This window comes from Danaus plexippus, chromosome 26 (genome assembly GCF_018135715.1).
Source record: "Danaus plexippus chromosome 26, MEX_DaPlex, whole genome shotgun sequence".
Lineage (NCBI taxonomy): Eukaryota > Metazoa > Arthropoda > Insecta > Lepidoptera > Nymphalidae > Danaus > Danaus plexippus.
The window spans coordinates 1,372,037-1,396,511 of record NC_083554.1 but is presented as its reverse complement, the minus strand read 5'-3'; the positions used below and the strand labels follow the sequence as shown (position 1 = coordinate 1,396,511).

Genomic DNA, 24,475 nt, shown 5'->3' with positions numbered 1-24,475 from the left:
AATATTTATCACTATAATTACTTCTTATATTTAAAAGTATTTTTTAATGACATCACTCGTCACAATATTTATGTATTATTAAACATAAAGTTAGCTAATTAAATTATTAATTATAATATTATCTGAGATTTTTGTTTTACTTCCCATAAATTTATTTAAATATTTCAAGACTATTTATTAGAGAAGCAGTATTAAAATGGACTTATCTGAATTCCGCTCTTTTTAAAAACTATAGAAAAATTGTAAGAGCCAATTTTTATTTTCATTTACATCATAACATTGTGTCGTAACTGAAGTCATCTAAATTTCACGCGATCTTAAAAAGTTAGGCTTTTAATTTAAAAACAAAAAAACGCACTTACTGTGTTATTAAGAAAAGTAACGAAAAATTGTTAATATAATATACTGCCCAATAGCCTATCAGCGTTTAATAAAAATGTCCTAGAATTAATCTAAAAAAAAAAATTATAAAATCCAGGAAACACGAATATACTTTGAATAGACTAAAGTGGAGCCGATGATAATTAATTATTATTGATCCTAAAATCTTGAGTCAACTTTCCTTGCATTCATTATGTATTCATATTATTTTATTATAAATAAAACCAATTAAAAATAAAAATCTTTATTAAATTTCACACTTCACATAGAAGACATCTCTTACTTATACGAAAACAACGTAACTATTTACCGAGTTAAAATTGCTCCAAATTATTCTTAAATCAACACGATTTACGCATTTTCAACAAATATTCATAGCATCTGACAAATTAAAACAAAATTCAATAATAAATGTCAATAAAATAAAATTATAATAATTATTAAACTGATAAAATAATAATTGTGTGCGAATGAAAGCATAGATTAAATAAAAAAAAATAGAAAATACGTAAACCGTAAGACATAGATAAAAAAAATAATTAAATTTTATGAAAAATAGTCATAAAATACTCGTCTTTGATATTGAGCAAGCAATAGTTACCTATACTACACTATGCTAATACAAAAGTTAGTTAAGGAAATTAAGAAAATTATAATAAATTGCAAAATTTTCATAAAGCATTAACCATATCCAAAAAAATAAAATATATATGTCGAACCAGACTCTCTTTATGTGAAGTGATGTCAATTACCAATATGGAAAAAAAACCCTATGTATGACCCCAATATATAATGTGATTTATCTGAAATTTAAAATTAATATTGCATTGATAGATAAATTTTATAATCTGTGCCCGGCACAACACAGCACAGATAATTCATATCAAACATTACAGAAGTCTGATCCTATGAAATAAATTACAACTAAAACTATTCTATACTCAGATGGCTTTTCCTTCAACATCGTCTCGGTGGAAACGTTCAGCAGCTATTTAAACTACAGGCTTTGGCAAGTGGAAATATGTCACGAGTTCACACAGTCATGGAAATCATCCTGTATTCAATATTTTTGTTTATTTTTTGTACTAATCGAATTATATTTGTAATAAATAATTATGATAATAATTACATCCTAAAATTAATCGAAATGCTCCGCAGTTATGTTATTAAAATATATGATTATCTTATATAAAGAATTTATATATATAAAGGCAACGAAATGTCAAGACACTATTCCATCAAACATAACGTTATCGTTAAAATTATTGCTTTTGAATTTTATAATTTAAATCATATAAATACTGTCGAATACAACCTCAACTGGCACAATGTCAAAACGCATGTTGTATATTAAAAATTCATCTCTAAATATTAGTAACACTGCATCTATAAAACTATAAAATGGACATTATTTGTATTGCTATAAGGTCCAATTTTGTAAAAGTGTATAAGAACATTTGTCTATTAAGTTCTATGGTCGTCAATGTATTATTTCGTCCGCTTGTATCTTCTGAGTCCTTTTCTTGTAAACTAACACCTTTTCTCCGACTTCTCCTTGTGGGAACTGAAAATAGTAAGAAGATAAATATATTTCCTTTGCTTTGTTGTTGACATTAAACTTTACACATGTGTGTGTGCGTGTTTACATTAATATTCGTAATTTACCTGAGTATGATTTATCCTTTGTATTAAGTCGTAACCCTGTAACAGCGAGTCCACCCTGCCCTTTAGTACGTCGAATAACACGAGGTGACTGGGCGTCTGCCTGTGTGCGTACTCCGCGTTCCACCAACGATTCGGATTCATGAAGAACGCCTCTGACTCACACGTCCGACCTTCAGGTGGAGGGGAACAGTCCAAAGTACGAGTTGATACGTTGCGATGTAAGTGACTGTAAACGAAATAGATTCAACTTAGCTTTTAAATGTTACTTACTTCTACTGCCGTATATATCGATTCCTTATACTGAGTGTTTATGATCCGAAAGCTCTATTTTATATAATGTTGTTTTTCTTTTATATAAAATAAAAATAATATTTGATATTTTTTTGAGTCTCAGTTTTGTTTAATAATCCTAGACACAGAATATGGACAAATTCATAACTATATTTTATTATGGAAACGCAAAGGGAATTTTCGGGATTATTTTATTAATTGTTGCATCAAGTGTTCCTTTCACTTTCATTATAACTAGGAGATGCAACTTCGTATTTTTAAAAAGCTATCGACACAAGTTGAGTGAAGTGACCTCAACATTTCTGTACCGAACCTTTCTTGAGGACATGGGTTCCGTATTCCGGCCCTAAAATTGTAATGGTGGTCCGATCTTAATTATTGAAGTGAAACTTCTAATGCGACTTCCGACAAGGTTGCGTTAAACATTCAACGCTCCTGGGGGGTGGAATAGAAAGAGACGGAGCGAGGTTAAATGGATTTGTCAATTGTAAATTGTTAGTAATGTTAATAAAGTTTGTCTTAGAGAAACATTAAAAATTCCTTAAAAATCAATTTCTAGCTCCTCCTGTTTTCATTCCAACATTACGAAGTTTTACTTCTTCCGCGCGAAGTTTTTTATATATATGTACAATATTTACTATCCATATGCAATAATAAACATGCTGTATATTTAAAATAAGACATGGCGTAAGGCCAATTAAATTTTTGCCTGCCTGAACCAATTTTAATAAGAATTTCAGTAGCAAATTTAATAAAGAAAATCTCTAGATATGTTTATTATGAAAATTATATTTACATGTAGTGATTAAAATAAAAAAAATATTATTATTATTATTTTTTATATATGAAATAACTAAACCATAATCACCTGTACAGAGGTGTTGAATGACATGGCATCATGAATAATATAGACGATCGGTTCTCTGTTAGGGATTCCCTCAACACCGGCATCACCGCCAACGTACCAGCTTGATGGATCACACCGAAGTACAAGCTTGGCAGTAAATTACCAACTAACATGAGCATTGTCACACCATATAATTGCCACCTGTAAAAATAAAATACACAAAGATGTAATAAGCATATTATATGTATTTAATATAAACATATTAGATTATAGATGTTGTAACTTACTTCTTGGCTTTTCTACTCCACGGTACAATAACATCTTGGGCCAAATACAGCAGTATTGGTAGCAGCGGCAACACAAACCGAAACTCTTTGTGAGGTATGAAACTGAAACAATTAAATTATGAAGCTAAATCATATATACACACATACATACAAATATATATATATGTGTGTGTGTGTGTATATTTTTGTGCATGTGTGTGTAAAAGAAAATATTAGAATATTATTTAAATTATAAAAATATTACCTATGTAATAAAACATGTAAGCCAGCAGCAGTAATCAACAATAACCCCATCTTATTTTCACTTGGACGGGATATTATTTTATATAGAGCCCATACAACTGGCAACACATTTATACCAAGTATCGCTGGCAATCCTTGAGTTATATACCAATGCCTGAAAGTATAAAAAGGTTGTAGTATATAGTTGGGATATCAGAATATGAATAGCTACATAAATGCTTGACTAGCTTTGGAAGGTTGTACACATGCTGTCTTCCTTAAAAAAAACTATATATCATTTAATACTGTGTATATTTTTAAAAAATATATATATTTTTTTATTATAACAAATCTACCATACTTATTATGTTTAAAACTTGTTTGCAACTATATACTTCAGGAAATATTAAAGTACAATTTTTATGTTAATAAGTTAAATTTACTGTACAAATGTAAATAGTGCCTATCATAGCTTTTTTGGATTATAATCCAATAATATACTAAAATACATATGATTATAGTTTTGACCAAAATTTTATGACAATTTCTATGTATGTATAAACATAAATGTTTATTGTGAACAAACCATGGATGCTCTCCGTAGAATGAAGCTACACCGCCGAGGACGTTATACTTGAAGAACTCCCACGGAGTTACAATAAGGCGGCCATACAGGTAGGAATCAAGTCCGACCAACACAACACCACATATAAAACTGAAAAGATTTTATTTCATATAGATATAAATTACTTTAAAGAGTACTAGCATTTTAATTTTAATTTAAAATAATTATAATACCATATACTATGTAAGTTACAGAGATAAATTGTGTACATCATTAATAATATTTTCATGTAATAATAACAAATAATAATCTTCCTAGTAATGTAGAAGTATGAAACTGTATCAAGTCTATGTATATATAATCCAGTGTATAAAACTTTTTTCCGTCTTACAATATCTGTATAAGGCTATATACTAACGCGATTGGTAAATAGGTCTTCAATAACAACTCAATCCTTCCTTGGTTGGTTGTAGCCATATTGTAAATTCCAAGCACTATCCATAATGGAGCTGAGGTCGGCCGAACAAAGATGGACACACACGCCAGCCATAACCATGTTGAACTTTCTGAAAAATTATTTATAAAAAATATACTAATATATATTACTCATACTTACTCTGTATGGCTAAATATTATAAGGTCACTTAATAATATTATGTTCCATCATTCAGTCTTGATACGTATATTACAAATAGAACATAGGTATAATAGAAAGATAGTAATTATATATGAACAAATTTATGACTTACATTGTTTGATAAGTTCAGAAGCTTTGGAGATAATTATACTATGCAGGTTTGTTGTATATATTTTAAATATGTATTTATTCTTGTTTTAAATTAGGTACATTTTAATGATTGCACATACCTTTCTCATAATATCCAAGCTTGCCAGTTTTGAATGGAAATACAGATAGGGCTATGGCCACAAATGCTGTTTCCAAGGTCTGTAACAGTGTACGACTGGCAGTATAGAACCAAAACCAGGATGTAAGTATCAAAAACAATGCCCATTTACGACCTCCAGTCCATTTGTAGAATTTGTAGTCAGCTATAGAACTAATGATTGCTTGCAGAATACGAGGTAGAATTATCTAAAAAAAAGTTTCAGAATATGTTTTATAAATATTATGAAGAGTAAAGCTAGTTATTAACTAAGGATTTTTAATGGATCTGACAGTTAACATACCACAACATTTGGATAATCAAGGCCAGTTAATTTCAACACGGAGTAAAGCACAGCGACTACACTGGGGTACAGATAGCTTCGTATCCCCTTTTGCCACTCCCAAGTCAGGGCTCCATAACCGAAGGCATATTTGTGTGCCACTTCTAAGGTTTGCCAATACTCATCCGGCACATACCAGGTTTGCACTAGGAACACGGATAAAATACGCACCGCCAATATTACTGCCCCAACCTGCACGGGCCTCAGGCCCTTTGCCAAAGCCATTCCCGCCTAAAAGAGGTTACTCTATATCAGCTATAAATAGACTTTCAAAACGTGGCTAACACATAATTTATAATTGTAAGGCTTTTCCAATTACACAGTAAATATAACAAATATATTAGTTCAATTATTTAAAATTTATAATACTGTGCATAGTTTGTCTCAAATGTCAACTATCGCGTCCTTTTTAATTTAACTTATAATGAATTAATAGTGACATAAAATTGATCCTAAAATATTAAGATCCCACTCAGAATATGAGCTGATAGAAAAAGCCTGTTTATTTTGTATATTTAAACGATAATACCAAGTATTTCATAATAATACCTAACGCTAACCTCACCAGTGTATACTATATGCCAGTGACCACCACTGCGATTTACGAATAGAGCTATATTTTTACGGCGTTATCAAATAACGGTATTCATAATTGAAAAATTTATACCCTAAAAACATGAAATTATTGCGTTACAATAATAAATAGTGTACCCTAACATTTATTAAAATTTAATTTCCTATATAAATATAAATATTATTAAAAGCATTAAACTTATTTGCAACGCTATAGATGCGTTCAGATTTTTGAAACTGACCTTATATTGTCAGAATTTATAGAACGAAGCATTAGAAATCATAAATGTCATCTCAGGATGGTTCTAAAACTTGTAATCAAAATGTAATTGTAAGTACATTAAGAAAGGCGTGGCAAATAAAATACGTATATATTGTTTGTAAAATTGTTAATATACATAAAAAATAAAGTCATGATGTCATAAATATTTACCTTTAACATTTATTTAAGAAAGATATAAATTTGACAATAACAAAATTTACAAATGCTTAATTGACAATGAAGGATAGTTTGTTTTGATGTTCCGAACGTTCATTTATGATTGTTGATTTTGGGCAAAGTAAAACATTCCCATAATTTAAAATTAAAATATGCTAAAAAAAAATTAAAATATGGGTAAGTACATTAAAAAACTATTAATGTATCAAGTTGAATGTTCAATAATTATCACGATTTTTGTTACGATTTCTAGACAAGTCGAACAATGAAACACTTGATTTATCTAAGCGTGGGCTTAAGAAAATAGAGAAAGCGCACGCTGAGGATGCTGATACTGTAATCAATTTGATTTTCGATCAAAATGAATTGCAGCGTATCGAAAACATTGATTCCTATCAACGAGTTGAAAACGTATGTACAATCCTTCCCATTTATGTTAATTGTAAGGCAAAACGACTACAAACCCATATTTTCCAAAAAATATTTTACATAAATACCAACTTGATTCTAAATAGAAATGATATATTATAAAAAATCCATTACATTTATATTTCATGTACACTGTTTTGTCTATCAATAATTTGATTATGATTAACGAGTTAGAAACGAATTTATTCACTAATATTTATATCCACATATAATTTGTATGTATTTTATATTCTAGCTGTCAATATGCAATAATTTTCTGTTGCGTATGCATGGTGTATCTAGACTCACAAACATCAGGGTGCTGGCTCTCAACAATAATGGAATACTACAGATAGAGGGTCTCAAAGATTTGATATACTTGAAAGTATTGAAATTAGCTGGTGAGTAAGGAAATTGTCTCCATAACATTATATTAAAAACATTCAGTACAGGATTACTCTTATAGTGAAAGTAGCATAGGAAATGTACCAAATATGTGGTGTTTTATTAGGTTTTACTAAAAGCTACTCATATGAATGCTTAAGAAATTTCCGCCAATTAGAGGCCATCAAAAGAAATTTGCTACATACCACAAACATGCCTTAACTAGCACAACGGTCACTTGTCACACAGTACATTATTTTGTTACATAATCTTATTAGATTGAGCATTTGGCACACATTTTGTGAACCCATAAATAAGTTTAAATTTTTTTTTTTATGATTTGTTAAAGAAAATTCAATTGAAATAGTTATTTAAAGATATAGATTAATTATAACAATGAATCGCTCCACACTATATGTTGTGTATATTTTTAAACTATGAATAAAAAGCTTTATTATAGATTTCCTGTTTGTAATAAATAATATATAATGTCACTATTGCATAATCTTAGTTTAAATTATCCTATCGGTGCATTATTGGCAGGAGACTACCAATGTATGTAATAAGTTAGAAACTAATAATCTTATAAGAATGTATTATTACTTATTGTGTTATATATAATTTAAAATTGATATATAACCTTTTTTAAAACACATGTATAACAACAAATATTTTCTCTGGCTGTTCATTATTAAAGAATTGCTAGTGAGGATATTTTCTTACAAAATGATATATTGTCTATGGTGATTTATTTTTTTAATATATTAAAGGTAACAGCATCAAATCAATAGAACATCTTAATCACAATATACATTTGGAACATCTTGATTTATCAAATAACCAGATATCGTATATCGCTGATATATCCTACTTGAAATGTTTGAAGGTATGTATGTATTCTGATATATATAAAGTATGTATATACATCAGATAATATTTCCAATCAATTTTTGTTATTACTTTGAGAGAAACAATATTGTCGTCTATTTTTCAAAGAGGTACTATATAAAAAGATATAAATGTATGAACAGTGTATACTTATGTATATTTTTATATATATAATCTATTATATATAGTATATGTATATATCTTCTACTACAGCATCTCAATCTGGAACGTAACCGTATAATGGATCTCCGTCAGTGTGACCGTTACTTCCCCACCAACCTCCTAACTCTAGGGTTGGCACACAACAACATACAAGATCTCAATGAAGTGTCGCATTTGGTTCATCTATCGGAATTGGAGAGTTTCACCATACAGGGCAACCCCTGTGTGGCTATGGCGGGGAAGGATAAATTGTATCCTTTTATTATTTACTATTTATAGATTATATATGAAGTACAGAATAATTTATGTTTAATATATATTTTTTAATCTATGTAAGAAGGTTTTATGTATATTTCTTAACCGTAATTCATCAGAGGTTTTGATTACCGTCCATTTGTTCTGAACTGGATCATGAGTGTCAAATCTATTGACGGATTCATAGTTAGTGCAATAGAGAGGTGAGTTTGTTATTTAATGTGGATAATTATATTGTATATATTTTTATTTTATTTTATTGAATACAGTTATTTTTACTTTGACTCATCAATATTCATCGTCGTTTAATCCTCCTTCATAAGGAGTTTTATAAGTTTTTCTGTGATAAATCATCACACCTTATAGTAATAATGTGTATTCAATAAGAAGCTGTGTGTGTGTGTGTGTGTAACGATAAAATTGAACTATGCGTACTGTTTTGGTTGTGCGTGTGTATGTGTGTATGTATGTCTGTGACGTCGTAGCCCTAAAACTGTTCATCCTACATCGATGCGGTTTTTTCATCTGAAAGTCAGTATCTCTGTTTTGGTTCTTAGCTATGTTGTGTTAAATTGGTAATTGATCTAGCGGTTTAAAAGTATCGGCCCTTTTCTAAACACATGTAAGGAATTTAGTCGAAAGGTTTTTATTTTAACTAAGTAGGATTTTTACGTATAATATGTACTTTAAAAATAGTTTTCACACGAACAATTTTCATCTGTCAGTAGAAAAAATATGTGCGACTTCGTGTATTCATAAATTATTGGCGGTAGTTGATAAATTACGTACGACTTGACATTTTCATCTTATCTGTCAGTACTAACACTACGAATTAACTGTATAGCCTTTAAATAAATGAAAAATAATTGTACATTCCATATTTATTAACTAAATTATCGAAGTTTTTGTCTAAAACTGTCAAATGTCAAAACTAATATGAATATTCTATTTAAATAACGAAGTAAATGACAATCCATTCGCTACAAAGTAACCGAAACGTCGAGAGTATGTAGTTTTAAAAATAATAGAATAACGCGTAGTAAACCCAAAATATTAGTTTATATATGGAAAATGTCGAAAGTCTGAGATCTCATTACAATATGAATATTTCAGTTTGAAAGCAGAGTGGTTATACAGTCAGGGTAAGGGTCGAATATTTCAGCCAGGTCAACATAAGGAACTTTGTGAATATCTCGCGGCCACGTGTCCTCTTACGGCGGACGCGCTGGAGACGGAGGATCAGAGGAAATTGAGACTTATATTGAGCAAGGTAAGGGCTAAAATGGCTTTAAAATTTACTATCTGTAAGAACACTTTGTACTAAATGCTATATAATTCCATTATAGGCTCAACATCACCAACAACAGCTGAAAGATCAAAATCATAGTCCCATCAAATCTAGGATACAGTCACCTAGAATGCAGTGTAAGTTATTTAAAACTAGTGGAGTATTTATTGGAATGGACATGAAAATTATATATATATGTATATGTATTTATATATTTTAGCTCGTATGTCGTCTCGCTACGTGGGTCGTTCTCCGGATAGGCTCTCTTCCAGCTGTCATTCTCGTGTGATGAGTAACAGCTGTTCTGGAGACCTGCCGTCATCGTCGCCGCTACCGCCCACCCTCCCGGCAGCTATGTCACAGTCCGTCACACACACACTGACGGACAGACGAGAAAAGACAGGTATATTATGTGTGTAATTAATATAGACCGGCCATCTGATATGATCCAGGTGTATTGAACAGCTGTTTGTGAAATAATATATATGCGAATATATATAGGTGATCGAGGTGTGATCGAGATGTAAAGTGTCAATTCTTACAAAGACTTATACTAAAAATGTAATAGAAATCTTTAAAATAGCTTCAGGAGGAAAATGTATGTGAAGATATATGTATAGGACTTCCGTAACACGGTGCTTGGAGATAAGCTTCAGAAACTATTTGTCACGCAATATATTTTTCATTCTATAATTATTCATTTTTTGCATTCATTCAATAATTTTTATATTTTTTCATAAGTTTCAATCATACTGTAATTTAAATATTTTTTCATTCATTTCATTCGTTCTATACTTTTCAATCTTTAAGGAATAAACTAAATGCATTTGTAGTTATTGCTTCTTTATGAAATCATCTCACATTTCCAGATCAACCAAAAGTAATGAACCAGCCATTGGAGGCTGCGTCCAAAATGGTTCCCGTGCCGGAGTCACTAATGAGTCCCGACTACCAGGACCCGATATACGACATACAGAAGACAATACCAAAGACAACCAACAACAACCTATCCAACACCTCCTCACAGTCCAGTAACAGTAGCGTTACGGAAGAGAAAAGACAGATATGCAAACTAAAGGGATCACCGAAGTTACCGAAAAGCAACACTTCGTCCCCCAAAATGAAACCCAAAATAGAAAGGAAAGGAAGTCTCACTAAGATCGAAGCTGACAAGAAATTAAACGGAGTGAAGGACAAAGAAGATATCGACCAAGATAAGCTGGAAGTGATAAAGCTCGCGTCCAATCAGAGGCGGCAGAAAAAGATGAGCGTGGAAAACATGGCGGCCGTCACGATACAGAAGATATGGAGGGGATACAGAAGTAGGAATCTTAATAAAGACACGCTGAGGATTCTACATGCTATACAAGCTGCTAGAGCTAGGCAGCATATACAGTGAGTACCTAGGGTATACTCACCCTTTTTTTACTCTTTTCATTCAGGGGTAACTCGGGTAAACTACGATACTGCCAGTCAATGTTCTTAAATTCAAGATTTATGCAAGACTATAGTCTTATGTGTTATTTTATTTGAACAAACGAACTTGGCTGTAACACTAAAACTGCTATGAACATTTTGATGAACAATTTTACACGAAACAAAATTTCATTCATCTCTTTGATGAAAGTCTGGAGTACTCTCAAGGGACCTTTAGTTTCACTCCTTCCACAATCTGTTCATACATATTGTAATGCCCATACAAAATGTTCGTGTCTCAACCAGACGTCTCACATGTGATATGGAAGCGACTAAAGCTGCTCTGGAGAGTGAGAGGAAGATACAGCAGTTACAGATGCAGGCCATCAACGCACTGTGGAAGAAAGTCTCCACTCTACAGACTACTGGTGAGAGAAGAAGCTATAGTATACATATTAAGTATTAGATACTTATCATACAAGTCATAGGTATATGGAAATTTAATAAAAAGTTCAATGACCCCTTAACTAAAATGGCATCCAAAAATATATTTAATTAAATTTGTACCGGTCTTGTCTTAGTATGCTTATTTTATAAGTAAGTCTTACTGTTTATTTAAACATTTTCATTTTGTTAATGTAGTTTTTTTTCGGATATTATGATTAGTTTTGTAACTTATATTATTAATTTATTTATAAAATTTCAACTTTTAATATTTCCCTTTCCAAAAAGAATTAAAAATATAGATTAATATTTTCATTTTTATTAACTTAAGTAATTTGTATTTAATGTAATTAGCATAGAAATAGCAAAAATAATCACCAAAAGACACAAAGATATATTTTTTTAATTTTATATCGAAACTTAAAAAACATTGCAGACGATGTCGCCCTTATAACATAGTATAGCATGATATATGTATTAGCTAAAGTTGTGTTCTTAATTTTCAGATCCAAAGCATAGAGTTTCGGATTCAGAGGATAACTCGGAGGCTCTCAGACAGTTGACAGAAACCTGTGTGTCGCTGCAAGCTCAGGTACACATCAGCTCAGCTCAGCTGATTACATTTGTATTAAATATTTATTATACAGTAAAATTGTGTTATTAAAATCTATTGATTTTTTTTTAAAGTTGGTTTCTCATATAATGTATGTATTATACAAACATGTTATAACTATTTAACAGTTTATTTTTTTTTATTATAAGCATACATTGTTTGTATATGATTAATGAGTTATTTCTTTAAATCTATATAAAGTATAACAATAGTTTCTTAGAGATGATATATTCAAAAATTAAATAGTCTCTGGTTATATTGACCATAGATTTTTTTATATAAGCTATTAACTAGTATTGTGTATACTAGGGTGTCATAAGTCTTTAGAATTTGGACACCATACAATTATATAGAAATGGATGTATTAATAATTTTCTTTAATAATACTATGTTATAAAGACTGTCCTGTATGAACTAAAGCCTATACCAGAAAGTATAATTTAATCCCATAGATATATAAATACCGTAGACTTACCATAGAATTATATATATATATATATATATATATATATATATATACGAATTTGCTTTAATGTATTGTTAGTTCATTGTGTTGTGTATATATCAGGTAGTGGAGCTCCAAGGTTGTATGAGGGATGTCCTCCGGGCAGTAGGTCGGACTGGTGAGGCTCAAGTCGCTACACAGACGGACATAACAGCTGTTATTACACCGCAGGTGAAGAATATGATTACAGCTCTTATTCAGATAGAATTAAGGTTTAATTTACTTTGACGTTTTATTCATAGTTGACTAAATATGTGTGCTGGAATAATATTTAAAATATTCTATGTAATTTCGTATCTTAATAAAAATAATAATAATATGAACGTTTGTCAGGAAGTTTGTTGCTTAGTCAACTAAAACATACTAAGTAGATGATTGATTTAATAAAACATTTTGTTAAAATAATTGTTATATTATGTTAATGTTAATTCCTTATTGAAAACGACACTAAAAAAGCAGACAAAGATGCGGACAAAAACTAGTATACTTATAGTTATTTATATATTCATTGTTTATTAGGAGGAACGTTGCAGTTGGCTGAAAAGACCACAGTCGTTAGCCCTACCAGCTCATTGTGCGGATACCGTGTGAGTATCAAACTGTTCCAACGAAATACAACCATTGCTATAAATAGGACTATATATATATATACTTATATATATATATATATATATGTATATTAGGATATCTCATACCCTCACATACATACAAAGTTACTAGTGCTATTTTTAACCGACTTCAAAGGGAGGAGGTTCTTAATTCGTCTGTATTTAGTTTATGGTTGTATTGTAATATAAAAGATTTCATTACATACAGATCCATGAAAGTTTGTATGTAAACAACATTCAGTTTATATGTAAATCGAATGAAAGGTAATTGAGAGTTCTTAGTTAATTATTAATTAACTTTATTTACTGCGTATAAACTGTTTTGTTTTCTTGTTTGCTAGAGGCGTTGACTCGTTCAGGGTTGCCTAGCAACTGTTTGTTGTTCAAAATTATCTCTTTACTTTGGCTTAAGTATTAAAACAATATCTGTAATATATGCGAGTTTTTTTTTATTATCTACATGCCCTTATGGGTTTCATGATTATATAATATATTCACTATCATAATGAATTATTTTAAAAAATATTTTTCAGTGAGAAGTCTGAATCAGAAATCATTCCCATAGAGCGCACCGAGTCCATCATCGAGGAGAGTATAGAGAATCAAGAAAGGGAATTGTTGGCCGACTGATTTGGAACTTATTGTGACGAAGATAAAGCTCGTTTTGCTGTGGCTTCGCTTGCTATATTTTTTTAAAGGCAACCTAAAAGAAAGACAACTAAGAATTTATGTTATTATACAATGTTAATATTTCTTTATACGGAAAGACAGCTGAAAAGACGTTATTATTTATTAGCTGAACCGTCGGTTGCCTTGTTTCGGCTATTCGGCTTGTAATAAACAAGGGATCTCGCGCTATCGCTAGTAATAAGCTTACATTCTAATAATATTTTTCACATGACAGTAGTGTTGTAGCGTTTTAACTTTAATTAGAATTTCAATACTAATGACTTTTGTTTCATAATTATTTAATTTTTTTTTTTTAATTTTTCGTCACAAACGATGGTTGTTTATTGTGTATCGAATTTTGATTTAATTTAAATTTGATGTATTACAAATTTGATTGACGTAGGATTTAATTTAGCACTCGTTGTAGTATTAATATTTTTATATGGCCACACTTAATTCTCGGTTATCTCGTTGATAACTAACATAGATTTCGCACTAACACTGCCATAACATTTCAGGTATTTAAGAAAATGTTGCATTTTTTTTCCCTTAAATATATAAATAATTCAAAACAATTGTTTACTATAAAAAAATAATAATAACAAGAACGAATTTAAAAAAAATTATTGTTATTGTCATCTTAATGGCGCAATTTTTACATGGAGCGGCCATGTTGGTTTTTCGGAATTAATGTTTTTTTTTATTCAAAATCAAAGAGCTTTTATAATATAATTCTAGCACTCATAAGGATAAGGTTTTAATTATTTTTTTTTAGTTTGGTGTTTTTTTTTTCTTGTTATTAGCTTATCATTAATTTAATAACGCGACTGTTCGGTCTGGTTCTAGGATCTGACGTTTTTAAATTTAACTCCAATATTGCCTTATTTTAGTAGAAATATTGAAATGTTTATTGTGATTTTTTAATAATTTTTTTTAGTCACTGTATGAATGTCCCAGTTAGCTGGATGTGTAAGCTGACCAGGTATCCGCTACTCGAGCACTGGATTAATAAGTTCTATATATCTTTTTCTATAATAATGTTAGCTACATATTCTGAATGATGATAATAATTTTTCGTAATCACAGAATTGTATTTTTTTTTTCTTTCTAACTGTTGTATTAAGAACTAGTCATTTTTGTAAGTTTGTAAAAGTTTTACTAGACCGATTCTCTATTTAATATATGAATATTGAGATGTGTAGTGTTGATGTGTTGATGTCCGCGAATCAGTCGGGTTCAACTTTTACGAGCATTCTTAAGGAAGTTATTATTTTATTAATTTCAATATAAGTACAGGCGAATTGTAAAAAATTTGCACCCTGAAACCTGTCCAAAGATCTGCAATAATCCAAAAATTAGAAATTAATATTTATTTTATATAACAATTTACAACAAAAAGTACACGATCATATTTCTTTTTTTTTAACGGCATTAAATTGACGATTTTATTTTTAAAGTACCAAAAAAAAAATGCTTCGCGCGACGCACTTCGCTTCGAATCTAGTGTAAGGAGAGCACAAAATATATGTATGTATGTCGTATGTCGGTCCCTGTGAGTGTCGGTCCTCGTCGAGTGATGTACAATTATTAGGTAAATTTAATGTTTTCCTCGTTATAATTTTTTCATTGGACTCGTTTTGATATTCGCTGTTTACTAGTTAAGTTTGATGTCTGCCGTCCTGAACGTCTCCTGTGTCGCCTCCCCACCTTGAGTTGTCCGTTGATAGCCTGTATTATTGTTTTATAAAACATTTTTAAAAATCTTATGTGCGTTTCATTTCATACATTTCTGCTTAAATTTAATGTGTAATTTAATTTTATCAATAAGTTAAGGTCTTGTTTGAATAAAACGAGTGTAATCAAATCCCGGTATATTTATTATATACTTATTACAAAAAAAAATAATCCAATCAGTGGAATCATACAACGGCGACAGTCGTGATGTGGCCGGCGACTGGTTTAGATGTTAATGTCTTATGCCTATGTTAGCTCCACTGCTGGATACTTTAAAGCTACTATCGTCAAAACTGACAAAGCGACGTACAGTCGTCCGCGCCGTACACATGTCAACACGCGGCGCACTGTACATTATAAAACTAGTATTGTAATATCAACAACGCCGCCGCCTCGGTGGCGAGGCGGGTCGGCTCCGCGATCTATTCTCTAAATATATAAACATGCAAACAGCATATGTGAATGTAAAACTCTTAACCTAGCCACGTCGAGTCGGACACCAAGTATCACATTGAGTATCAAACTGCGCAATATCGGGAGCGAATTGCTAAATACGTTGTCATTTTTGAACATGAGTGAACGGGATGTGCGCGGAGGTGACGGGTTCGACTTAAAACCTACCGAAACCGAACACTGCAATGGAGTTCCTAATCTACAGTACTAAATATCACTCGCGATCACTAAGTAACGTCTCCTCGTATACAATAATGTTAGGAATTTAAAAAAAAAACACATACAGAATAATCATGTAAAAAACTAAATCCAAAAATATAAGTCACGCGACAATAATCCGTAAAAAAAATATTCAATACATTCATATAAGAGATCAGCGAACATTGAAAACGTGTAATCGAAAGATACTTAAATATTGATTTTCTGTTTCGATAATAAACAAGGATTATTGCTGTTTAATTGATTTTCTGAAAATATTATGAGTTCATCAGAAAATTTCAAAACTCTCATAACAATATTTGTCGTATTATTCGAATGCTACACGAATTTTGATAAAACGAAGTAATATAAAAATAATAATAATAATCATATATGTAATTAATTATATTAAAATAAAAATACGACGCGGCGTAATGAACCGCCTGTTACACGAAAGCACCATCTCTCGTCAACAATGTAAACTATAACTAACAAGCCAATACGTGTAAATTGGGACTTTATTGTCTTATAAATAGAGCCAATATTGCATCACCCGCATGGTATAGCGTAATTGACGTAACAATTTACCTAAAAAATAAAATTAGCTAAATCAGTAAGATAAATATGAAGGAACGCTCCGGAACCGACGTTGTTCACTTGGCAGTGCTCAGCAAGTATACCTTTAGTTATGACGACACTATCACTAACTATACTCGGATATTTAAAATAAAGCACTGAACCCCTAGTTCCGATCAATTTAAATGCATCGCCCCGGTCCAGGGACCGCTCCGTCCGACGCTCAGTGAATCACATTCGTACATTTCTGTGGTCAGAACACTTTATATATAACTACATTCAATCTTATCTCAGTGATGTCCGAACGTTGTGTTTTTTTCTTTTTGGTCACGAAAAAATTTTGACAGCCGCTGCTTTTGTATGTCGTTGTAGTTTTTGTTGGACGCGCGGACCTCTTCCAGTAGCTTCTGGACGGCTTTGTTCCGCGGGGAAACTTTATCCGCTAGCTTGAGATCGCTCAGAGCCGCCTCGTAGTTCTTCAGGGCGTAGTTTGCTTGACCGCGGCGATAGAGGGCCTTCTCGTTCTTGGGGTCCACGTCGAGTACCTGAATGAGACATATTCCGTGGGATTCATGAGAACAGCTTGCCTTCCGTCTTGCTATAAGCCGATTTAATAAAGAATTCTTTTTAGTACAATTTAACAAAGGAAAAGGGGTTTTATGAAGGTTTCTATATGAGGAAAATAGGTTGTACAATTTTGACAATTTTTGGGTCCTTGGAAACAAGTTGCAAGATTGGTAACGAGGGGCGCAAAAAATTATTTCTTTGAAATACTTTGACTAGTTCCTCGCCAAATTTACAAAAAAGTTACAATGTGAGACAATTACAATGTTGCCATAAAGAAATTAATTGAATTCATCTCAAGTACTACATGCAGATATAATGATAAGGGAAGATATACTCGTATATATAACTGAAGCTTTTGATCTGCTTCATATACTAAAACTCAACGCCAGTGAATAACATACTTTATATCAATAAGCACAAGGTAAAAAATGTTTAAAGCAACATTTTCACCGCTTTATGATCATATACAAAGCCACTATAAGGGACGTGAACGATATATCAAACATCCTCTTCCCTTTAGTACTGTCGCAAGTAACAAAGACATCAACGATATTCAAGTTTTTGATATAAGAGCATGCAAACAGACGGACAGACAGACCTGATCGCAGCTGCTCAGGGCGGCGCGGTAGTCCCTCAGACGGCACTGACACGCCGCCAGGTTGAGACAACAGTGACGACCGCACGAGGACAGCTCGCTCACTGACGGACAAACACACACGCGGTATATAACACTTAGAATAGAATCGAGCCACAGAAATAAATTAAAAACTTAAATTTTAACTATATGGTACAACCATAATTTTTATATAGGGGAATAAATTTAAATCCAAATTTCGTAATAGTTTAAATCTTTAAGCTAAACCTAATCAAGGTAGCATCGTTCTAGAAGTTTCTAAGCTCTACATAGCATACTGTCTTCAATTTGCCACGTCTGCATATAATATGCATGCTCACGGTACTTATCCCCCTCCTTGGCTGCCACTTCCTGTGCCTGTGTGACGTATCTGTTACATTTCCGGTACTTCCTCGCAGCGGCCTTATACCGTCCCGCACCAAACAGATCATTACCACTCTCCTTCACCCGGCGAATACTTTCAACGAGCTCGTCCATCTGAAAGATATAATTATTATATGACCAGTGTGACACCAAGTGCCTAATCATTGTTTATATAACTAAAGCAATGGATAGTCACAGTATATACGGAGAGCAAGTGTGGAAAGAAATCTTATCTTTATTATAAAATCTATTAGAAATATATTAAATTGGTTAAAGTAAATTGTAAGCACACTAACATGACATCACACACACACACACGCACACACGCACACACGCACGCACGCACGCACGCACGCACGCACGCACGCACGCACGCACGCACGCACACACACACACACACACACACACAACAAACCACTAAAATTAAAAGATATATTGTCTATATAATTCAGAAAATTTCAAATAATCAAAGATATATTGCTCAGTTGGATATCAATCGAGATGTTACGAGAATAATAATAATAATTTATGTACTTCTCGTTTAAACTGTTATAACAAAATAAAAGTAAAAAAATATGATAAAAAAATATATAGTCAATATGTTTTATTTGTTTTTTGTATAGTCTGTAATTATGCTAGACGGTATACAGCCACGAATAGATACTTCCTAGTGGATTATTATATAATGTGTATTATGCACAGCCAGCTCACAGTGAGGTTTGTTCTCATATCCTCGGGATGTTCCGGCAATCTGTCCAAAGTTCCATCCTGACAGCAAACATCCCATGTATCCAGGTCCACTATCTCACCGCAGTCATCGATCACACACTCCTGTTGACCAAAATAATTCAATAATAAATACTATTAGCACCGAATGCCTCATAATGTCAACAATGTGCACAGATTATAAATAGAACAATTATAACATGTTAGCTTCAATAATTTATTATTATCTATATTGAGAATAATAGTTAAAAAAATGTAGAATCAACCAGGCTGATATAAAATATTGTAACAATAGGTATTTGAATCACGCCGTTCAGGGACGTGCACAGAGATTTGGGGTAGGATAAGCATGTTTGGAAAAAAAAATACGAATTTTCATCATAATTTTCTTCTCTTAAACATTGATAATAATGAGATCTAAGATTTAAGACGCGTATTTTATTATTTTTAACGGGCAGACGAGATGTCTGCCATGATCACGGTTGCTGCCAAGTAACCGAAACGTCGGGAGTGTGTAGTTTTTAAACATAATAAAATACGCGAAGTAATCCGAAAATATTCGTTTCATTTCAACATTGATAATATTCGTCCCTAAAGTTACACTAGGCCGATCAGAACTAACAACTATATATTTTATAAATCTATCAACTACCTCTGAGCCACGATAGTACCTTAAAACGATTACGATCGTTCATCACCGCTTTATGAAAGTTATTTAAATCGGAATATCCAGTGAACATCCAAACAATCTTATTATTATTATTATTTGAAAACAGCAAACAAGGAAAACAAAATAACTTATTTGTGTGTACTCAACCTGCTAATTAAAACTATCATAATACTTTTTATTAAAACGAATAACATTACCTTTCTTTTAGTTCACTCTCAACTGGCCACACGCCTTCCCTTTGTTATTGTTTTAATTTTATCATCAAACAACAACAAACAACAACGACAAATTCAAAATTCAAACGACAATTAATTTCGTTAAACACACCAGCAGTACCGAGCTTACAACTATAATTTTCCATAATTCGTTAATAAATTCACTCATTACCTAATTAAAACTTATTCACTGGCACTGAGAAAGACATTATTATAAAAAATGGCAAAAAAGCATTAGAAGAGTATACCAACTAATTAAATGGTCCCGTTTCGTTTGACACTTTCTACGACTTTTTAAACGAGTAGGGTTAAGGAAGCGGTGCCCTTCGAACCTTAACACAGGCATAGGTTTTGCACGCACACATGCAAATGTTTCCTGCATACAACACGAGATTTGTAGATCGTCCTTGAGAATTTTTGTATTGATAATAAGCACAGAGTAGTTGTGCCTACGACCGCTCTGGCTGTGAAGCGGCGCTAGAGTGGCGATATGCACAACTACTCGGTACTTATTTTCCATACAAAAATACTCAAGGATGATCTACAAATCTCGTGTTGTATAAGACAATGTTTGCATGTGTGAGTGCAAAAAACCCATGCATGTGTTGTATCCGACAAACACTGCATCCTTTTTATCGTTTAAAATGTCGTAGAAAGTGCGTTAATTGTCAATTGTCAATTGACAACTCTAGCTGGGAAGCGGCGCTAGAAGCTAGCAGTGGCCGGTTGAAAATGTTAGTTTTTACGTTGATACTTGGCACTTTTAATAAATCGTGAATCAAATGTCATTTTAAATGTCTATAAATATTTTGTATTTCGTAATGTAGATTAAGTATGTAAATAAGAATTAAACAATGTAGGTTAAGTTGTTGTATGGATAAGGTAAGTGGTGGTAAGGTATTTTCATCTATGGTGTGCACGTCACTCATGCCATTTGGTGTTTATTTTTAATTTAAATACTACAAACTGATACTGCAATTTCATGTTATATATATATATATATATGGACCATTTAAAATTAAAGTTATATTATACATTTTGTAATTAAGTTACATCTGGACCAATTATTAAGGTCCCTACTGATATGAATGTTACTCACGACCGAGGGCGTATCGTCACTGGACAGGCTCTGTATCTCCTGAACTATCCCCAGGCCAGCCAGCACCCGTCCAAAAACTACGTTAGTGCCATCTAGTTGTGGACAAGGCACACTGGTGATGCAAAATTGTGATCCGTTCGTATTTGGCCCAGCATTCGCCATACTGAGGACACCTGCTTCATGCTACAACAAAAAGAAATTGTATGGAATTAACGCGGTATATTTTTTGGACTAAATTCTGCACGTGACTTCGTCAGCGTAAATTTCTTTGTTGTGTTCAGATTGAAATTAAAGAAGGTGCTGAACAAACAGATATGTATAACCGGACAGAGCCATATAGCCTATATCAAGTGACTTTATACAGAAAAAGCTCTTACTGGTAATTTTCTTAATAAATTCATAAAAGGTTAACATACATACACTCTCACAAACATTAGAATTTACAATATTAGCTCAATATTGTTATAATATTATTTTATTAGAATCCATACAGTCATTTAAATATGCGTGCAAACAAAAGTATAAAAAAAACCTAATATATTACAATAAGCTTGAAGTTTTCATCTTCGAAGGTCAGGCCGTAGATGCTCTCACCGCCGGTACCATTACCATGTATGATATCACCACCCTGGATCATGAATTGTGTGATCGCTGAAAAAAAAATAAATATATATGAAATTTCATTTACATGTTCATGTATTACTAGTATTAAGAGCTTTTTTTAACATTTTATTTTGTATGTCTACATTTTTAAATCATAAACGACTCATTAGCACCATCAAGTCAATGGGAGTAACCCATTTACGGTTCTGCAGTAAAAATCCCTTCCCCAATGTAAAAAGAAATACATAATGCTGAAACAGATATAGATTGATAGATGCTGTACCAAAAGCAAGTAAGATAGTTTAATTATTATAATAAAAAAAAAAAACTTGTAAACCTACTAGATTATGTTATCTGAAATTATATGGCAATCATATAAAATAAAAATTAGTAATATTTTAAATAGATATTTTCTCTTTTAAAATTTACTTTAGTTGAGTAATAACTTAACGATATAACAAATATATATGAAGAACGAATATATACAGATAACAATTTTAATTTAGGGATAAAAGCATCATACATCATCTCTGGATATTGTTGTAATGGAAATAATTACTTATAATTTGAAAACAGTCCCATTATCAGTTTCATAATTTAAAACGTGATCTTTAAAAAAAATCAATAAATCAGTGTTCTTAATACAATATAAAAAACCTTATTGTTCTAAAAAAAAAAATAACAAACATCTCAAAACAATGAGAAATTAAAAGAGACTGATTATTTTATTACAATGCCAACATGACAATTATAAATGATTGTTCACATAAACACATATATATATATATATCTTATATATATGTTTGAAACAAAATATTTACATTTAAAAAAAGAACATAAAAATTGATAGAACAGACATAACAGATAAAAAATATCAATTTTTATGTAAAGAAATACAACATAGAATAGTTTATTAATTTTAATGTTTACTTCCAAGGAAATAGATAATTGTATAACAAGAAAAGCATTTAATGTGTACAGCAGTTATGTTAATCAAATCACAATATAGATCAAAGTGCAACTCACGAGATAAGTTAATGATGATTGCTTACAAAAAAATTACTTTAAAATATATTTGTAGTTACAAATGCGGAAGAATTTGTACTTGTCATTAAAATACACACATTTTTGTATTATCAGTTCTAAAATTTTTTTGTATTCTAACTAATTATTTGATCTTGAATTATAAATGTGACACAATGCTTAATAATATCTGTGTACCATTCTCAAATAGCAAATAGAAGGACACTAAAGGTTTTGTAAGAATAAATGAAACTCATGAGAACAAATTAAAATATATTAAAAAAAATTTTTGCCTTGTTAAGGGATGTTCTGGTCAGAAAAATGCATGATTTTTATCACAGATTTCTGACATAGACACAAAACAAAACGGCAATAAGGTGATAAGTATAGATTACATATGAGATGAATAATTAGGGGAAAAAGATTTTAAACAAGAAGTTTTCTTGGTTACAGAACTTTTGCTTACTTATAAGTTGATTTTATAAATAAATATAATACCTTTGTGAAATCTAACTCCTTTGAAGTGTAGTGCTTTTCCATGAATACCAATCCCTTTTTCTCCTGTGCATAAGGCACGAAAATTCTCAGCAGTTTTAGGCACAACATCATATCTTAATTCTATCACAATTCTCCCGGCTGCAATGACAACAAAACAATCAAGTGACTTTACGATAAATTTTAAGAAAAGCTTGGTATACATAATTAAACTTGAAAGCAAACTCAGTTGGAGATACCTTTTTCCTAGAAGTTTTGAAGATTATTGTTTAGGATATTTAATTTGCTTAAAATAAGGGGGCATTAACTTTAATTAAGAAGAACTTATCGTTTTTGTACGAAAAACATTAAAATTTTGAGCGACAAAAACATCTCATTGTATACAAAATAAGGGTACACTCAGAATAATACAACATTAATTAAATCAGAATTGGAATATATATTGCATATATGGGCGTTATTACTAACCTTTCTCTCCATCAATTAAAATATCTAGGAATACTAAAGGGTTCCTGTGTTTTTGTTGGAGCTCCGTTATCATTATCTTCACAATATCACAATTCTAAAGCCATTTATAAAATAATATCTTAATTAGAAAATATAAATAACAGCATAATTGACCATTCTGAATTTATTTCGTGTGATAAAAGTCGTTATGACTTATGCCTGTGTTAACTAAACAAAAACAAAGCAAAAGAAACACCCATTGAAAGGTCCTACCGCAAACCCTTGTCTGGTCAAAGACAAAGTTTTCCATAGCTTTAGAATTTTTTTTTAATTTAATTTTAGAAGAGGTTTGCAAGAAATAAAACTATTATTCCAATTAATATACAGGGATGTTGAATATACACAGATTAACCAATTTAATAAAATATTGATTGCAATTTATACAATACTTTCTGTCTATCATTACTTCTTTATTTAAATTTCTTAAATTTATACTTGTCTTATCTTTAAGTATACTATGTTTTTTTAGATTTAT

General features: G+C 31.3%; 3 protein-coding genes across 5 annotated transcripts; 1 reads left to right on the top strand and 2 right to left on the bottom strand.

Annotated features, from left to right (window-relative positions):
* Nucleotides 1-609: 609 nt before the first annotated feature.
* Nucleotides 610-6,137, bottom strand: LOC116774303 (GPI mannosyltransferase 3). 3 transcript variants are annotated; one of them, XM_061524897.1, is made up of 10 exons: nucleotides 6,046-6,137; nucleotides 5,447-5,716; nucleotides 5,126-5,351; nucleotides 4,677-4,824; nucleotides 4,280-4,408; nucleotides 3,716-3,868; nucleotides 3,472-3,573; nucleotides 3,206-3,385; nucleotides 2,047-2,272; nucleotides 610-1,945 (listed from the first exon to the last, which is right to left on the bottom strand). In XM_061524897.1, the coding sequence occupies exons 2-10, from the start codon at nucleotides 5,708-5,710 to the stop codon at nucleotides 1,862-1,864; spliced, it is 1,512 nt and encodes a 503-aa protein (XP_061380881.1). In that variant the 5' UTR covers nucleotides 5,711-5,716; nucleotides 6,046-6,137; the 3' UTR covers nucleotides 610-1,861. The 3 variants fall into 3 exon arrangements, with proteins under 3 accessions (XP_061380881.1, XP_061380882.1, XP_061380880.1); XM_061524898.1 differs by having other exon boundaries at nucleotides 6,051-6,131; XM_061524896.1 differs by having other exon boundaries at nucleotides 6,035-6,097.
* Nucleotides 6,138-6,517: 380 nt separating this feature from the next.
* LOC116774387 (centrosomal protein of 97 kDa) lies at nucleotides 6,518-15,901 on the top strand. Its single transcript, XM_032667107.2, has 15 exons — nucleotides 6,518-6,674; nucleotides 6,751-6,908; nucleotides 7,162-7,306; nucleotides 8,060-8,175; nucleotides 8,391-8,590; nucleotides 8,714-8,797; nucleotides 9,708-9,864; nucleotides 9,941-10,019; nucleotides 10,103-10,285; nucleotides 10,752-11,277; nucleotides 11,605-11,726; nucleotides 12,249-12,334; nucleotides 12,924-13,031; nucleotides 13,380-13,447; nucleotides 14,002-15,901. Exons 1-15 carry the CDS (start codon nucleotides 6,671-6,673, stop codon nucleotides 14,096-14,098), a joined length of 2,133 nt encoding a protein of 710 aa, XP_032522998.2. The 5' UTR covers nucleotides 6,518-6,670; the 3' UTR covers nucleotides 14,099-15,901.
* A 95-nt stretch (nucleotides 15,902-15,996) lies between these two features.
* LOC116774396 (peptidyl-prolyl cis-trans isomerase D) lies at nucleotides 15,997-24,224 on the bottom strand. The gene is made up of 8 exons (XM_061524828.1): nucleotides 23,962-24,224; nucleotides 23,497-23,634; nucleotides 21,917-22,023; nucleotides 21,373-21,555; nucleotides 19,374-19,493; nucleotides 18,620-18,776; nucleotides 18,264-18,364; nucleotides 15,997-17,643 (listed from the first exon to the last, which is right to left on the bottom strand). The coding sequence occupies exons 1-8, from the start codon at nucleotides 24,032-24,034 to the stop codon at nucleotides 17,389-17,391; spliced, it is 1,134 nt and encodes a 377-aa protein (XP_061380812.1). The 5' UTR covers nucleotides 24,035-24,224; the 3' UTR covers nucleotides 15,997-17,388.
* Nucleotides 24,225-24,475: the final 251 nt, after the last annotated feature.

Excerpts from the sequence above, each read along its gene's own strand:
- LOC116774303 (XM_061524897.1), bottom strand. The coding sequence starts at position 5,710 with ATGGCTTTGGCAAAGGGCCTGAGGCCCGTGCAGGTTGGGGCAGTAATA. Across the intron at positions 3,386-3,471 it reads TGGAGTAGAAAAGCCAAGAA|GTGGCAATTATATGGTGTGA; the intron begins GTAAGTTACAAC and ends TTATTTTTACAG. Across the intron at positions 2,273-3,205 it reads CATTCAACACCTCTGTACAG|TCACTTACATCGCAACGTAT; the intron begins GTGATTATGGTT and ends TTTCGTTTACAG.
- LOC116774387 (XM_032667107.2), top strand. Across the intron at positions 6,909-7,161 it reads CCTATCAACGAGTTGAAAAC|CTGTCAATATGCAATAATTT; the intron begins GTATGTACAATC and ends TTTATATTCTAG. Across the intron at positions 13,448-14,001 it reads GCTCATTGTGCGGATACCGT|TGAGAAGTCTGAATCAGAAA; the intron begins GTGAGTATCAAA and ends AATATTTTTCAG.
- LOC116774396 (XM_061524828.1), bottom strand. The coding sequence starts at position 24,034 with ATGATAACGGAGCTCCAACAAAAACACAGGAACCCTTTAGTATTCCTA. Across the intron at positions 19,494-21,372 it reads GTGACGATACGCCCTCGGTC|GAGTGTGTGATCGATGACTG; the intron begins GTGAGTAACATT and ends TTTGGTCAACAG. Across the intron at positions 18,365-18,619 it reads CAAGGAGGGGGATAAGTACC|TGAGCGAGCTGTCCTCGTGC; the intron begins GTGAGCATGCAT and ends TTTGTCCGTCAG.